General features: G+C 46.3%; 1 protein-coding gene across 1 annotated transcript in view; it reads right to left on the reverse strand.

Annotated features, from left to right (window-relative positions):
* Positions 1–16149, reverse strand: part of LOC138638055 (solute carrier family 12 member 9-like) — a 415221-nt gene extending 399072 nt beyond the window's left edge. The window contains exon 1 of the mRNA XM_069727024.1: positions 15727–16149. Coding sequence (XP_069583125.1) covers positions 15727–15910 — 184 coding nt within the window. The 5' untranslated portion in view covers positions 15911–16149. The remainder of the gene's footprint in view (positions 1–15726) is intronic.
* Positions 16150–16560: the final 411 nt, after the last annotated feature.

The following is a 16560-nucleotide window of genomic DNA, read 5'->3' on the forward strand; positions in this document are numbered from 1 at the left end:
GAACCTATCCATTACAGTAAATGGCTGCCCACTCTCCCCAGTTCCACAAGCTCGCTGCCTCGAGGTAATCCTTGACGCTGATCTTTCCTTCAAACCACATATCTAAGCCCTTTCCACTTCCTGCCGACTTCAACTCAAAAATATTTCACAAATCCTTTCATTCCTCAACCAAGAATCTGCAAAAACCCTAGTGCATGCCCTCATCATCTCTCGCCTTGACTACTGCAACCTCCTGCTCTGAGGCCTCCCCTCTAACACTCTCGCACCCCTCCAATCTATTCTAAACTCTGCTGCCCGACTAATCCACCTGTCCCCCCGCTATTCCCCGGCCTCTCCCCTCTGTCAATCCCTTCACTGGCACCCCATTGCCCAGAGACTCCAGTACAAAACCCTAACCATGACGTACAAAGCCATCCACAACCTGTCTCCTCCATACATCTGTGACCTCGTCTCCCGGTACTTACCTACAAGCAACCTCCGATCCTCACAAGACCTCCTTCTCTACTCCCCTCTTATCCACTCTTCCCACAATCGTATACAAGATTTCTCTCGCCTATCACCCCTACTCTGGAACCCTCTACCACAACACATCAGACTCTCGCCTACCATCGAAATCTTCAAAAAGAGCCTGAAGACCCACCTCTTCCGACAAGCCTATAACCTGCAGTATCCACCGATCGACCAAACCGCTGCATGATCAGCTCCATCCTCGCCTACCGTATTCTCACCCATCCCTTGTAGATTGTGAGCCTTCGCGGGCAGGGTCCTCTCTCCTCCTGTACCAGTTATGACTTGTATTGTTTAAAATTATTGCACTTGTTTTTATTATGTATACCCCTCCTCACATGTAAAGCGCCATGGAATAAATGACGCCATAACAATAAATAATAATAATAATAGTAAGCGACATAACTTCTGTCAGGGAGTGTATATATATATATATATATATATATATATATATATATATATATATATATATATATATATATATATATATATATATATATATATATTATATATACTATATAATTGTTTAAGGGACACTTCCGTCTGTCCTTCTGTCTGTCTGTCACGGTTATTCATTCGCTGATTGGTCTCGCCAGCTGCCTGTCATGGCTGCCGCGACCAATCAGCGACGGGCACAGTCCAGAAGAAAATGGCCGCTCCTTACTCCCCGCAGTCAGTGCCTGTCGCCCGCATACTCCCCTCCGGTCACCGCTAACACAGGGTTAATGCCGGCGCTAACGGACCGCGTTATGCCGCGGGTAACGCACTCCGTTACCGCCGCTATTAACCCTGTGTGTCCCCAACTTTTTACTATTGACGCTGCCTATGCGGCATCAATAGTAAAAAATGTAATGTTAAAAATTAAAAAAAATAAAATAAAAACCTGCTATACTCACCCTCCGTAGCAGCTCGCGCCGGCCGCCATCTTCCGTTGCAGGTTCCGGTGGCAGAAGGACCTACCATGACGTCACGGTCATGTGACCGCGACGCCATCACAGGCCCAGCGCGCCTGCGCTACAAAGACCTGCCATGACGTCACGGTCATGTGACCGCGACGTCATCACAGGTCCTGCGCTAATACCAACCTTGGGACCGGAAGCTACCGTGGACTACAACGGGCCTTTGGAAAGGTGAGTATATGTTTATTTTTTATTTTTTCACCTGTGACAAACCTGGCTGGACAATATACTACGTAGCTGGGCAATATACTACATGACTGGCCAATATACTACGTGGCTCTGTGCTGTATACTACTTTGCTGTGCAATATACTACGTGGCTCTTTGCTGTATACTACGTCACTGGGCAATATGCTACGTCCCTGGGCAATATACTACGTCACTGGGCAATATACTATGTCACTGGGCAATATACTACGTCACTGGGCAATATACTACGTCACTGGGCAATATACTACGTCACTGGGCAATATACTACGTCACTGGGCAATATACTAAGTGGCTGGGCAATATACTACGTGGCTGGGCAATATACTACGTGGCTGGGCAATATACTACATCACTGGGCAATATACTACGTGGACATGCATATTCTAGAATACCCAATGCGTTAGAATCGGGCCACCATCTAGTATATATATATATATATATATACAGTGGGCAGTAGCGTAGCTACCGGGGGGGCAGAGGGGGCCATCGCCCCGGGCCCCGTTCTCTGAGGGAGCTACGCTAATGCAACTGCATCGGCGCGTGCAGCGCGCCGATGCAGTTACATTCTGCGACAGGGCAGGGAGAATCGATCTCCCTGCTCTGCCGCTATAGGGCCCCTGAGCAGGCGGGGGGCCCGGTGCCAGCAGTGGGCCCCCCGCCCACTATCGCAATGTGAGCTGTACAGCTCACCGCAGTGATGAGGGAAGGAGCGCTGCGCTGCGCTCCTTCTCCCATCATCCCCACACTGACAGCGGGCGCGATGACGTCACTGTCCGGCGCCCGCAGTCAGTGTAGATGAGAGGGAGCAGGGAGCGCCGCTGGAAGAACAAGGAAGAAGAGAGGTGAGTATTTATTAATAGGATTAGGATCTGTCTATTGGGGGGGGGGGCTGCCTTATTAATAGGATCTGTCTATTGGGGGGCTGCCTTATTAATAAGATCTGTCTATTGGGGGGGGTGCTGCCTTATTAATAGGATCTGTCTATTGAGGGGGGGGTGCTGCCTTATTAATAGGATATGTCTATTTGGGGGGGGGTGCTGCCTTATTAATAGGATCTGTCTATTGGGGGGGGTGCTGCCTTATTAATAGGATCTGTCTATGGGGGGGGTGCTGCCTTATTAATAGGATCTGTCTATTGGGGGGGGTGCTGCCTTATTAATAGGATCTGTCTATTTGGGGGGGGATGCTGCCTTATTAATAGGATCTGTCTATTGGGGGGGGTGCTGCCTTATTAATAGGATCTGTCTATTGGGGGGGGTGCTGCCTTATTAATAGGATCTATCTATTGGGGGGGGTGCTGCCTTATTAATAGGATCTGTCTATTGGGGGGGGCTGCCTTATTAATAGGATCTGCCTATTGGGGGGGTTCTGCCTTATATACGGGATCTGCCTATGGGGGTGCTGCCTTATATACGGGATCTGCCTATAGGGGTACTGCCTTATATACGGGATCTGCCTATGGGGGGTGCTGCCTTATATACAGTAGAGTATCTGCCTATGGGGGATTCTGCCTTATATACAGGATCTGCCTATAGCGGGGGGTGCTGCCTTATTCTACAGGATCTGCTTATGGGGGGAGTGCTGCCTTATATACAGGATCTGCCTAGAGGGGGGAGTGCTGCCTTATTCTGCAGGATCTGCCTATAGGGGGGAGTACTGCCTTATTCTACAGGATCTGCCTATGGGGGGGGAGTGCTGCCTTATTATACAGGATCTGCCTAGAGGGGGGAGTGCTGCCTTATTCTGCAGGATCTGCCTATGGGGGGAGTGCTGCCTTATTCTAAAGGATCTGCCTATGGGGGGTGCTGCCTTATACTACAGGGTCTGCCTATAGGGGTGCTGCCTTGTGCTATATTGAGGACTATCTGGCACATTATACTATATAGCGGTTATCTATGGGGCCATCATACAGTATGGGGATTACAGTGTTGGAGCCATCAAATAGTTTGAAGGCTACTAAGGCGTCAGTATACTGTGTGGGTGGTACTATACAGTTAGGGGGCATTATACTGTGTATAGGGGAGCTGTACGGGGGGGAGACTCGGGACATTATTAAATGTAAAGTGGGCACTTATTGAAATAGGGGAACTCAGGTTACTGTGACTATCAAAGGGGCACACAGAGGGCATTATTACTTTCTAGGGGCAAAATGTGGGCTCTTTTCTAGGGCACTTGCACCCAGCATTACTATATTATAGAGGGGTGCTTTAGAATTTAGAGGGTACAGAGAACCACAGAGTAGGTGCAGTAATAGGGTCACATACGGCAGCAGCGGCTCAGTATTGGGGTATCAGGTGCAGTAATAGGGGAACATACGGCAGCAGCGGCTCAGTATTGGGGTATCGGGCAGTAATAGGGACACAGGGCAGCAGCGGCTCAGTATTGGGGTATCAGGGGCAGTAATAGGGACACATACGGCAGCAGCGGCTCAGTATTGGGGTATCGGGCAGTAATAGGGACACATAGGGCAGCAGCGGCTCAGTATTGGGGTATCAGGTGTAGTAATAGGGAAATATATGGCAGCAGCGGCTCAGTATTAGGGTATCAGCAGGATTAGGGGTTTGTGCAGGTTGAGAATAGATGGTGATGGCTGGAATGTGAGAAGTGAAACGTGTCTTTGTTGTTTTCTCTGCAGACAAGTTGTAGCTGGAAGAAGCTGTCATGTCGGTCTGGGCTAGATGGAAAAGACGGGAAAAGTGACGATTCCATCATAAAGAACGTCAATGGTAAGACATTATCAATAACTGTGCTGTGATCTCTTATATGCTCTGTAGGGCTGGTATTTACCACTGACCATATGGCGGTAATATCCATGTTGGTCGTTATATAGAGATTATCTTCAGTAACAGCGCGGTCATCTGCTGAGGTTCTCCACTATTAGGGGGCGTCATCGAGTTGTAATCAAGGTTATCTGGTTAGGGGCCCACTCAGAAGCTTCGCCCCCCCTGGACCAAAACCCTAGCTACGCCTCTGACTGTATATATATACACACACACACACACACACACACACACCAAACCCAAACCAAGTCCTACCAAACCCGACAGGATATGAGATGTGGTTTACATACAGTAAACCATTTCATATCCCTTATATTTTTACATATTCCTCACATAATAATGTTAGTAATACAAATCCCAATATCATATTAATAGTCTGGGAGAAAACACAAGTGTGTTATATGTAACCAGACAAATCAAATCCGCTCCATATGATATACAGTGGGGCAAAAAAGTATTTAGTCAGTCAGCAATAGTGCAAGTTCCACCACTTAAAAAGATGAGAGGCGTCTGTAATTTACATCATAGGTAGACCTCAACTATGGGAGACAAACTGAGAAAAAAAAATCCAGAAAATCACATTGTCTGTTTTTTTAACATTTTATTTGCATATTATGGTGGAAAATAAGTATTTGGTCAGAAACAAAATTTCATCTCAATACTTTGTAATATATCCTTTGTTGGCAATGACAGAGGTCAAACGTTTTCTGTAAGTCTTCACAAGGTTGCCACACACTGTTGTTGGTATGTTGGCCCATTCCTCCATGCAGATCTCCACTAGAGCAGTGATGTTTTTGGCTTTTCGCTTGGCAACACGGACTTTCAACTCCCTCCAAAGGTTTTCTATAGGGTTGAGATCTGGAGACTGGCTAGGCCACTCCAGGACCTTGAAATGCTTCTTACGAAGCCACTCCTTCGTTGCCCTGGCGGTGTGCTTTGGATCATTGTCATGTTGAAAGACACAGCCACGTTTCATCTTCAATGCCCTTGCTGATGGAAGGAGGTTTGCACTCAAAATCTCACGATACATGGCCCCATTCATTCTTTCATGTACCCGGATCAGTCGTCCTGGCCCCTTTGCGGAGAAACAGCCCCAAAGCATGATGTTTCCACCACCATGCTTTACAGTAGGTATGGTGTTTGATGGATGCAGCTCAGTATTCTTTTTCCTCCAAACACGACAAGTTGTGTTTCTACCAAACAGTTCCAGTTTGGTTTCATCAGACCATAGGACATTCTCCCAAAACTCCTCTGGATCATCCAAATGCTCTCTAGCAAACTTCAGACGGGCCCGGACATGTACTGGCTTAAGCAGTGGGACACGGCTGGCACTGCAGGATCTGAGTCCATGGTGGCGTAGTGTGTTACTTATGGTAGGCCTTGTTACATTGGTCCCAGCTCTCTGCAGTTCATTCACTAGGCCCTCCCGCGTGGTTCTGGGATTTTTGCTCACCGTTCTTGTGATCATTCTGACCCCACAGGGTGGGATTTTGCGTGGAGCCCCAGATCGAGGGAGATTATCAGTGGTCTTGTATGTCTTCCATTTTCTAATTATTGCTCCCACTGTTGATTTCTTCACTCCAAGCTGGTTGGCTATTGCAGATTCAGTCTTCCCAGCCTGGTGCAGGGCTACAATTTTGTTTCTGATGTCCTTTGACAGCTCTTTGGTCTTCACCATAGTGGAGTTTGGAGTCAGACTGTTTGAGGGTGTGCACAGGTGTCTTTTTATACTGATAACAAGTTTAAACAGGTGCCATTACTACAGGTAATGAGTGGAGGAAAGAGGAGACTCTTAAAGAAGAAGTTACAGGTCTGTGAGAGCCAGAAATCTTGATTGTTTGTTTCTGACCAAATACTTATTTTCCACCATAATATGCAAATAAAATGTTAAAAAAACAGACAATGTGATTTTCTGGATTTTTTTTCTCAGTTTGTCTCCCATAGTTGAGGTCTACCTATGATGTAAATTACAGACGCCTCTCATCTTTTTAAGTGGTGGAACTTGCACTATTGCTGACTGACTAAATACTTTTTTGCCCCACTGTACATAAAAAATAGGAGAATCCGGAGCATATGGTAAGAATATAAACAACTCTTTATTGATACAAAACATTAAAAAATTGCATATCAGTGATATATCAGGTGCATAAATTCCAACAAATAACAAGAGTGGGAGGGAAACCCACTCCTCTATAGTCCCCACACTAAGCAATTACCACATACAAGAGATGAAAATACAAGCACTAAGTGTGCTGTATCTAAATGAAGTGGCAAGCCTGATCAGCGGTAAGTAATACAGTGATCCGATCGGATCACAATGGAGACAATCATAAGAGCATAAGTAAAGGGTCACAAATCAGCTTACCAGCTCAGGTGGGAGACAGAGGAGAGGGATCCCGCCGGAAAAAGACCCCGACGCGCGTTTCACGTTTCACTGTATTACTTACCGCTGATCAGGCTTGCCACTTCATTTAGATACAGCACACTTAGTGCTTGTATTTTCATCTCTTGTATGTGGTAATTGCTTAGTGTGGGGACTATAGAGGAGTGGGTTTCCCTCCCACTCTTGTTATTTGTTGGAATTTATGCACCTGATATATTACTGATATGCAATTTTTTAATGTTTTGTATCAATAAAGAGTTGTTTATATTCTTACCATATGCTCGGGATTCTTCTATTTTTTACATAATAATGTTAGTAGTTTGTGTGTGCAAAATTTTGGAGCTCTAGGTGTTAAAATAAAGGGTTAAATCATGGAAAAAACTGGTGTGAGCTCCCGCGCAATTTTCTCCGCCAGAGTCGGAAAGCCAGTGGCTGGGGGCAGATATTAATAGCCTAGAGAGGGACCATGGTTATTGGCGCCCCCCCTGGCTAAAAACATCTGCCCCCAGCCACCCCAGAAAAGGCATCTCTGTAAAGATGCGCCTATTCTGGCACTTAGCCTCTCTCTTCCCACTCCCGAGTAGAGGTGGGATATGGGGTAATAAAGGGTTAATGTCACCTTGCTAATGTAAGGTGACATTAAGCCTGATTAATAATGGAGAGGTGTCAATAAGACACCTATCCATTACACTGGGGAACACAATTTTTTAGGAGTTAGGTCAGACAACTGTTCTTAATTAATTTTTGGATGCTGAATCCAGAAATGATCTCAGTTTTTCTCTATCACGTCAAGTTGTTGAACTATAGGATTTTTGTCTTCTCAAAACTATGTAAACTACTGTACCTAAAAAGTGTTTTGTTTTTTTTAAATAGTACAAGTATGAACAAAAAATGAAATATATAAGAAATAGGCATGACAAAGTTGTGACTACTCTTACAAGTTGCCACGTAGCTCTATATGAGTCGAATTGTAATCAGATAACAAGTCTTATTACAGATATCAGTGCAATTGTGCTTCTCTGGCAGGTAAGTTGTGGAGGAAAAACTTGACGTGCTAGAAAAAAACTGACTACATTTTTGGAATCAGCATGCCAATTTTAGTATAAATCAGCTCAAAAACCTAACTCCACAGAAATTTTTTTTCAAATTGTTCCCCTGTGTTATTAATCAACAGTAGTAAAGGGTTAAAAATACACACACATTATGAATACAATTGCAATTTTTCAACTTTGAATTTTTATGCCCTTAAATCACAGAGATATGTCACACAAAATACTTAATACGTAACATTTCCCACATGTCTACTTTACATCAGCACAATTTTGGAACCAAAACTTTTTTTTTGTTAGGGAGTTATAAGGGTTAAAAGTTGATCAGCAATTTCTCATTTTTACAGCACCATTTTTTTTTAGGGATCACATCACATTTGAAGTCATTTTGAGGGGTCTATATGATAGAAAATACCCAAGTGTGACACCATTCTAAAAACTGCACATCTCAAGGTGCTCAAAACCACATTCAAGAAGTTTATTAACCCATCAGGTGTTTCACAGGAATTTTTGGAATGTTTGAAAAAAAATGAACATTTAACTTTTTTTCACAAAAAATTTACTTCAGCTAAAATATGTTTTATTTTACCAAAGGTAACAGGAGAAATTGGAACCCAAAAGTTGTTGTAAAATTTGTCCTGAGTACAGTGATACCCCATATGTGGGGGTAAACCACTGTTTGGGCGCATGGCAGAGCTCGGAAGGGAAGGAGCGCCATTTGACTTTTCAATCCAAAATTGACTGGAATTGAGATAGGACACTATGTCTCGTTTGGAGAGCCCCTGATGTGCCTAAACATTGAAACCCCCCACAAGTGACATTTTGGAAAGAAGACCCCCTAAGGAACTTATCTAGATGTGTTGTGAGAACTTTGAACCTCCAAGTGTTTCACTACAGTTTATAAAATAGCCGTGAAAATAAAAAAAAAATTTTTTTCCACAAAAATAATTTTTTAGCCCCCACTTTAGTATTTTCCCAAGGGTAAAAGGAGAAATTGGACCCCAAAAGTTGTTGTCCAATTTGTCCTGAGTACGCTGATACCCCATATGTTCGGAGGAACCACCGTTTGGGCGCATGGCAGTGCTCGGAAGGGAAGAAGCTCCGTTTGGAATGCAGACATAAGGTACCTTCACACTAAACGATATCGCTAGCGATCCGTGACGTTGCAGCGTCCTGGCTAGCGATATCGTTCAGTATGACACGCAGCAGCGATCAGAATCCTGCTGTGATGTCGTTGGTCGGGGCTAGAGGGCCAGCACTTTCTTTGGTCGCTGGCTCTCCCGCTGACATCGCTGAATCGGCGTGTGTGACACTGATTCAGCGATGTCTTCGCTGGTAACCAGGGTAAACATCGGGTTACTAAGTGCAGGGCCGCGCTTAGTAACCCGATGTTTACCCTGGATACCATCCTAAAAGTAAAAAAAACAAACGCTTCATACTTACCTTCGGCTGTCTGTCCCTCGGCGCTGTGCTTTCCTGCACTCACTGTGAGCACAGCGGCCGGAAAGCAGAGCGGTGACGTCACCGCTCTGCTTTCCGGCCGCTGTGCTCACAGCCAGTACAGAGAAGCACAGCGCCGGGGACAGACAGCGGAAGGTAAGTATGAAGCGTTTGTTTTTTTTACTTTTAGGATGGTATCTAGGGTAAACATCGGGTTACTAAGCGCGGCCCTGCGCTTAGTAACCCGATGTTTACCCTGGTTACCGGCATCGTTGGTCGCTGGAGAGCTGTCTGTGTGACAGCTCTCCAGCGACCAAACAGCGACGCTGCAGCGATCCGGATCGTTGTCTGGATCGCTGCAGCGTCGTTTAGTGTGAAGGTACCTTTAGATGGAATGGTCTGCAGGCGTCACATTGCGTTTGCAGAGCCCCTGATGTACCTAAACAGTAGAAACCCCCACAAGTGACCACATATTGGAAACTAGACCCCCCAAGGAACTTATCTAGATGTGTTGTGAGAACTTTGCACCCCCAAGTGTTTCACTACAGTTTATAACACAGAGCCGTGAAAATAAAAATAAAAAATTTTCCACAAAAATGATTTTTCAGTCCCCGGTTTTGTATTTTCCCAAGGGTAACAGGAGAAATTGGACCCCAAAAGTTGTTGTCCAATTTGTCCCGAGTACGCTGATACCCCATATGTTGGGGTAAACCTCTGTTTGGGAGCACGGAAGAGCTCGGAAGGGAAGGAGCGCTGTTTTACTTTTTCAATGCAGAATTGGCTGGAATTGAGATTGGACGCCATGTCTCGTTTGGAGAGCCCCTGATGTGTCTAAACAGTGGAAACCCCCCAATTATAACTGAAGCCCTAATCCAAACACACCCCTAACCCTAATCCCAACCCTATTCCCAACCGTAAATGTAATCCAAACCCTAACTTTAGCCCCAACCCTAACCTTAACTTTAGCCCTAACCTTAGCCCCAACCTTAACCCTAACTTTAGCCCCAACTCTAACCCTAATGGGAAAATGGAAATAAATACATTTTTTAAAATTTTATTATTTTTTCCTAACTAAGGGGGTGATGAAGGGGGGTGTTATGTTTGCTAATGACAGGTGTTATGAAGGCAATCCAGAAACACAGTGTGCTTAGCGATCAGAGCGCACACAGTGATCTGACAAATACCCAAAAATACAAGAACGAGCTCTGAGACGTGGAAACTCTGTAGACTGCACACCTGATCCTATCCTAAACACAACTAAAAGCGGCTGTGGATTGCGCCTAACAACTACCTAGGCAACTCGGCACAGCCTAAGAAACTAGCTAGCCTGAAGATAGAAAAATAGGCCTGACTTGCCCCAGAGAAATTCCCCAAAGGAAAAGGCAGCCCCCCACATATAATGACTGTGAGTAAGATGAAAAGACAAAACGTAGGGATGAAATAGATTCAGCAAAGTGGGGCCCGATATTCTAGGACAGAGCGAGGACAGTAAAGCGAACTTTGCAGTCTACAAAAAACCCTAAAGCAAAACCACGCAAAGGGGGTAAAAAAAAACCACCGTGCCGAACTAACGGCACGGCGGTACACCCTTTGCGTCTCAGAGCTTCCAGCAAAACAAAAGACAAGCTGGACAGAAAAAAAGAAACAAAAAAGCAAAAAGCACTTAGCTATACAGAGCAGCAGGTCACAGGAACAATCAGGAGAAGCTCAGATCCAACACTGAAACATTGACAAGGAGCAAGGATAGCAGCATCAGGCGGAGTTAAGTAATGAAGCAGTTAACGAGCTCACCAGAACACCTGAGGGAGGAAGCTCAGAAGCTGCAGTACCACTTGTGACCACAGGAGTGAATTCAGCCACAGAATTCACAACAGGGGGGTTTGATTTACTTTTATAGCGGGTTTTTTAGCGGATGTTTATGATTGGCAGCCGTCACACACTAAAAGATGCTTTTTATTGCAAAAAAGTTTTTGCGTCTCCACATTTTGAGAGCTATAATTTTTCCATATTTTGGTCCACAGAGTCATGTGAGGTCTTGTTTTTTGCGGGACAAGTTGACGTTTTTATTGGTAACATTTTCGGGCACGTGACATTTTTTGATCGTTTTTAATTCCGATTTTTGTGAGGTAGAATGAACAAAAACCAGCTATTCATGAATTTCTTTGGGGGGGGGTGTGCTTATACCGTTCCAAGTTTGATTATATTGATAAAGCAGTTTTATTCTTCGGTTCAGAACGATTACAGCGATACCTCACTTATATTTTTATGTTTTGGCGTTTTTATACGATAAAAACTGTTTTATAGAAAAATAATTATTTTTGCGTCGCTTTATTCTGAGGACTATAATTTTTTTTTTGCTGATGACGCTGTATCATGGCTCGTTTTTTGCGGGATAAGATGACGTTTTCAGCGGTACCATGGTTATTTATATCCGTCTTTTTTATCGCGTGTTATTCCACTTTTTGTTTGGCGGTATGATAATAAAGCGTAGTTTTTTTTTGTTTTTTTTACGGTGTTCACTGAAGGGGTTAACTAGTGGGACAGTTTTATAGGTCGGGTCGTTACGGACTCAGCGATACTAAATATGTGCACTTTTATTGTTTTTTTTATTTAAAGAAATGTATTTATTGGAACAATAAGATTGTAGATTGTGAGCCTTCGCGGGCAGGGTCCTCTCTCCTCCTGTACCAGTTATGACTTGTATTGTTTAGGATTATTGTACTTGTTTTTATTATGTATACCCCTCCTTACATGTAAAGCGCCATTGAATATATGGCGCTATAACAATAAATAATAATAATAATAATATTTTTTTTCTTTATTTAGGAATTTTTTTTATTTTTTTTTTTACACATGTAATTTTTTTTTACATTTTTTTACATTGCCTCGTGACCACTCCTGGCACATAGTGCCGGATGTCAGCTGCGATAGTCAGCTGACACCCGGCCATAATCGGCCGCGCTCCCCCAGTGAGCGCGGCCGATCCACTATGACGTACCATCCGGTCACTGGGAATTAAGTCGACCGGATAGCAGAGCTTCTGCTTGTAAAATTAGTTAACCCCTTCAGATGGATTGACATCATGGGATGTGACAGAACGACGGAAGGTATGGGATATTGTTTTTTTTATTTTACCTTTTTTACAGAACGAGGGTCTTCAGGTGGTTTACCAGTATAATAAAATATTACAAAAACCTGTGTATTTATTTAATTAAAATACTTTGTAATAATGTGTGTGTGTTTTTAACCCTTTCATACAATTGGATTAATAATGGATAGGTGTCAGAATTGACGCCTCTCCATTATTAATCTGGCTTAATGTCACCTTACAATAGCAAGGTGACATTAACCCTTCATTACCCCATATCCCACCGCTACACGGGAATGGGAAGAGAGTGGCCAAGTGCCAGAATAGGCGCATCTTCCAGATGTGCCTTTTCTGGAGTGGCTGGGGGCAGATGTTTTTAGCCAGGGGGGGCCAATAACCATGGACCCTCTCCAGGCTATTAATATCTGCCCTCAGTCACTGGCTTTACCACTCTGGCGGAAAAAATTGCGCGGGAGCCCACGCCAATTTTTTCCGCGATTTAACCCTTTAATTTAACAGCTAGAGCGCCCAAATTTTACACCAAGACAATTCTTACATTACTAAAGAGGAATATGTAATAAAAGAAGGGATATGAGATGGTTTACTGTATGTAAACCATGTCTCATATCCTGTCGGGTTTGGGAAGGAGATAGGAAAAGCCGGCAAATGAATTACCGGCTTTTAAGCTATCTAGCGCTGTATGTAATATAAATATATATATATATACCCCTATACTATGTGTAGACATTTATTTTAGCTATTCCATTCTAACCTGTCAGTGTGATTTTACTGTACACCGCACTGAATTGCCGGCATTTCTAGAGAACACCGCTGCGTATTTCTCGCAAGTCACACTGTTGGTCCGTGTGTAATCCGTATTTTTCTCGCCCCGATAGACTTTCATTAGCGTATTTTTTGTGCAATACGGTGACAAACGCAGCATGCTGCTATTTTCTACGGCCGTAGAACACCGTATAATACGGATCAGTAAAATACGGCAAATAGGAGCTGGGGCATAGAGAATCATTGTACCGTATGCAATCTGTATTTTCTGCACCTCTCATACATCCGTAAAACACGCTAGTGTGAGGCCCATCTTAGACTGTAGCTAGCGAGCAGGACCCTCACTGCTCCTGTGATTGGTGAACTATGTGTTACTGTGTGATGCCTTTATTGTCTGTACATGTCTCCGATTAATGTAAAGTGCTGAGGAATATGTTGGTGCTATAGAAATAAAATTATTATTACCTCTATCTCTAGTCCTATCCCTGCACCTTATTCTGGTATTAACCCTAGCCCTGATCACATCCCCTACAGCAACCCAAACCCAATCTCTAGTCCTAACCCTGCACCTTACCCTGGTAGTAACACAAGCCCTATTCCAAGCCCTAACCCTAATCATACTGTACCCCAATCTCTAGTTAAAGAGAACCTGTCAGCAGGCTTGTGCACAGTAACCTACACACAGTGTCAGCTCGGCTCCATTATACTGATTACAATGATACCTGGTGATGAAATCCGTCTTGTGGTTGTGGTTTAATCTTTATTTTCAGTTTTGAGTTGAGTTAATGATATGCTCGTGCCCCGCGGCAGCCTGTGGGGGTCTTCATGTGGTGCTCTGCTTAGGTATTCATCAGTATGGCGTCTGACAGGTCACTGATCCCTCACTGACCTGCCCCTTAGTTTACAATTAATGAATAAATGTACATACTAAAAAACAAAAACCTTTCAGCAGACAGGCGCCGGCCGTGACTCCTGCGCTGCAGCATAATCAAATGTGCATATAATTATTATGGTTGAGGTTATCCTAATATTTAAAAACAAAATCCATTTGAAAATGGGCCTGCATGTGTAAAAGCTAAAAACAGCTATTAATGAAGACAATATTCCACCTATCAGCAGCACAAATGATTCATTCTGTCTTCAGAAGCTCAGCCTCAGTCACTGCCTATGCAGAGCACTGCAGTTGGGACCAGTTTGTCATGGGCTACAGCCCTCAGCAGAGGCAGCAAATAATATTATGGGCAGCTATGTCTGGTACACAGCAGAACTGTGATGGGTGTGATGGCCACCTGTAGGGGGCAGTATCAGCAGGCTGTGATGGGTGTGATGGCCACCTGCAGGGGGCAGTATCACCAGGCTGTGATGGGTGTGATGGCCACCTGCAGGGGGCAGTATCACCAGGCTGTGATGGGTGTGATGGCCACCTGTAGGGGGCAGGATCACCAGGCTGTGATGGGTGTGATGGCCACCTGCAGGGGGCAGTATCACCAGGCTGTGATGGGTGTGATGGCCACCTGCAGGGGGCAGTATCACCAGGCTGTGATGGGTGTGATGGCCACCTGTAGGGGGCAGGATCACCAGGCTGTGATGGGTGTGATGGCCACCTGTAGGGGGCAGTATCACCAGGCTGTGATGGGTGTGATGGCCACCTGTAGGGGGCAGTATCACCAGGCTGTGATGGGTGTGATGGCCACCTGCAGGGGGCAGTATCACCAGGCTGTGATGGGTGTGATGGCCACCTGCAGGGGGCAGTATCACCAGGCTGTGATGGGTGTGATGGCCACCTGTAGGGGGCAGGATCACCAGGCTGTGATGGGTGTGATGGCCACCTGTAGGGGGCAGTATCACCAGGCTGTGATGGGTGTGATGGCCACCTGCAGGGGGCAGGATCACCAGGCTGTGATGGGTGTGATGGCCACCTGTAGGGGGCAGTATCACCAGGCTGTGATGGGTGTGATGGCCACCTGTAGGGGGCAGTATCACCAGGCTGTGATGGGTGTGATGGCCACCTGTAGGGGGCAGTATCACCAGGCTGTGATGGGTGTGATGGCCACCTGTAGGGGGCAGTATCACCAGGCTGTGATGGGTGTGATGGCCACCTGTAGAGGGCAGTATCACCAGGCTGTGATGGGTGTGATGGCCACCTGTAGGGGGCAGTATCAGCAGGCTGTGATGGGTGTGATTGCCACCTGTAGAGGGCAGTATCACCAGGCTGTGATGGGTGTGATGGCCACCTGTAGAGGGCAGTATCACCAGGCTGTGATGGGTGTGATGGCCACCTGTAGAGGGCAGTATCACCAGGCTGTGATGGGTGTGATGGCCACCTGCAGGGGGCAGTATCACCAGGCTGTGATGGGTGTGATGGCCACCTGCAGGGGGCAGTATCACCAGGCTATGATGCCAAGCTGTTCCAGGTGGCATCTGCAGGTGGTGCGCGGTAATGTTGGGGGTATATAACCGGTGACGTGGGGCCGGGGCAGCGGCGCCCATGGCTGCAGGACACATAGTGCGTGGAGTGCAGGACTTACCTATTCTGAGGAAGAGCACCACGCTGAACATGGCCAGCAGGGTGGGCACCACGACCCCCAGGAAGGTGGAGAGCTTCTTGGTGCCTGTGCGCCGCCCGCCGCCCCGGGACCGGCCATTCTTCTCGCCGCCCTCATCGGTGGAGACGCTCAGCTTGTAGGTGACCAGCGGGCTGCTCTCGTCCATGGTGTCTCCTGGCCGGTCCTCACACTGACAGCTCAGACAGGTACCAGTCGTCCCCCGCCCACCGAGGCGTGACCCGGACAGGACCACCTAACCACGAGGACCGGAGCGCTGACTGCGGCTCATCCCCGGGAAAGTACCAGGAAGTGTCAGCGGCTGTGTAGGTGCCAATGTCATGTGACAGCTCCTGCCCACTGTCTGCAGCCTGCCTGTCCTGCGGCGTGGGGTACTACAACTCCCAGCAAGTCCTGACAGCCGGACTGCCTCAGGTCTGAGCCCAGCCCAGCCAGCTGATGTCAGCGGAGCTCATATGATTCCTCCTGTGATTTCCACATCGTGTGAGAGAAAACCCCAGGGCAAGAAGAGCCGCTGTGAGCTGCCCCCTGTGACCCGCGTACTGCCCCCTGTAATCTGTGCACTGCCCCCTGTGACCCGCGTACTGCCCCCCTGTAATGTGTGCACTGCCCCCTGTGACCCGCGTACTGCCCCCCTGTAATGTGTGCGCTGCCCCCTGTGACCCGCGTACTGCCCCCCTGTAATGTGTGCGCTGCCCCGTGACCCGCGTACTGCCCCCTGTAATCTGTGCACTGCCCCCTGTGACCCGCGTACTGCCCCCCTGTAATGTGTGCGCTGCCCCCTGTGACCCGCGTACT

The sequence above is a fragment of the Ranitomeya imitator genome, chromosome 5 (assembly GCF_032444005.1).
Source record: "Ranitomeya imitator isolate aRanImi1 chromosome 5, aRanImi1.pri, whole genome shotgun sequence".
In the NCBI taxonomy this organism is placed as follows: Eukaryota; Metazoa; Chordata; class Amphibia; order Anura; family Dendrobatidae; genus Ranitomeya; species Ranitomeya imitator.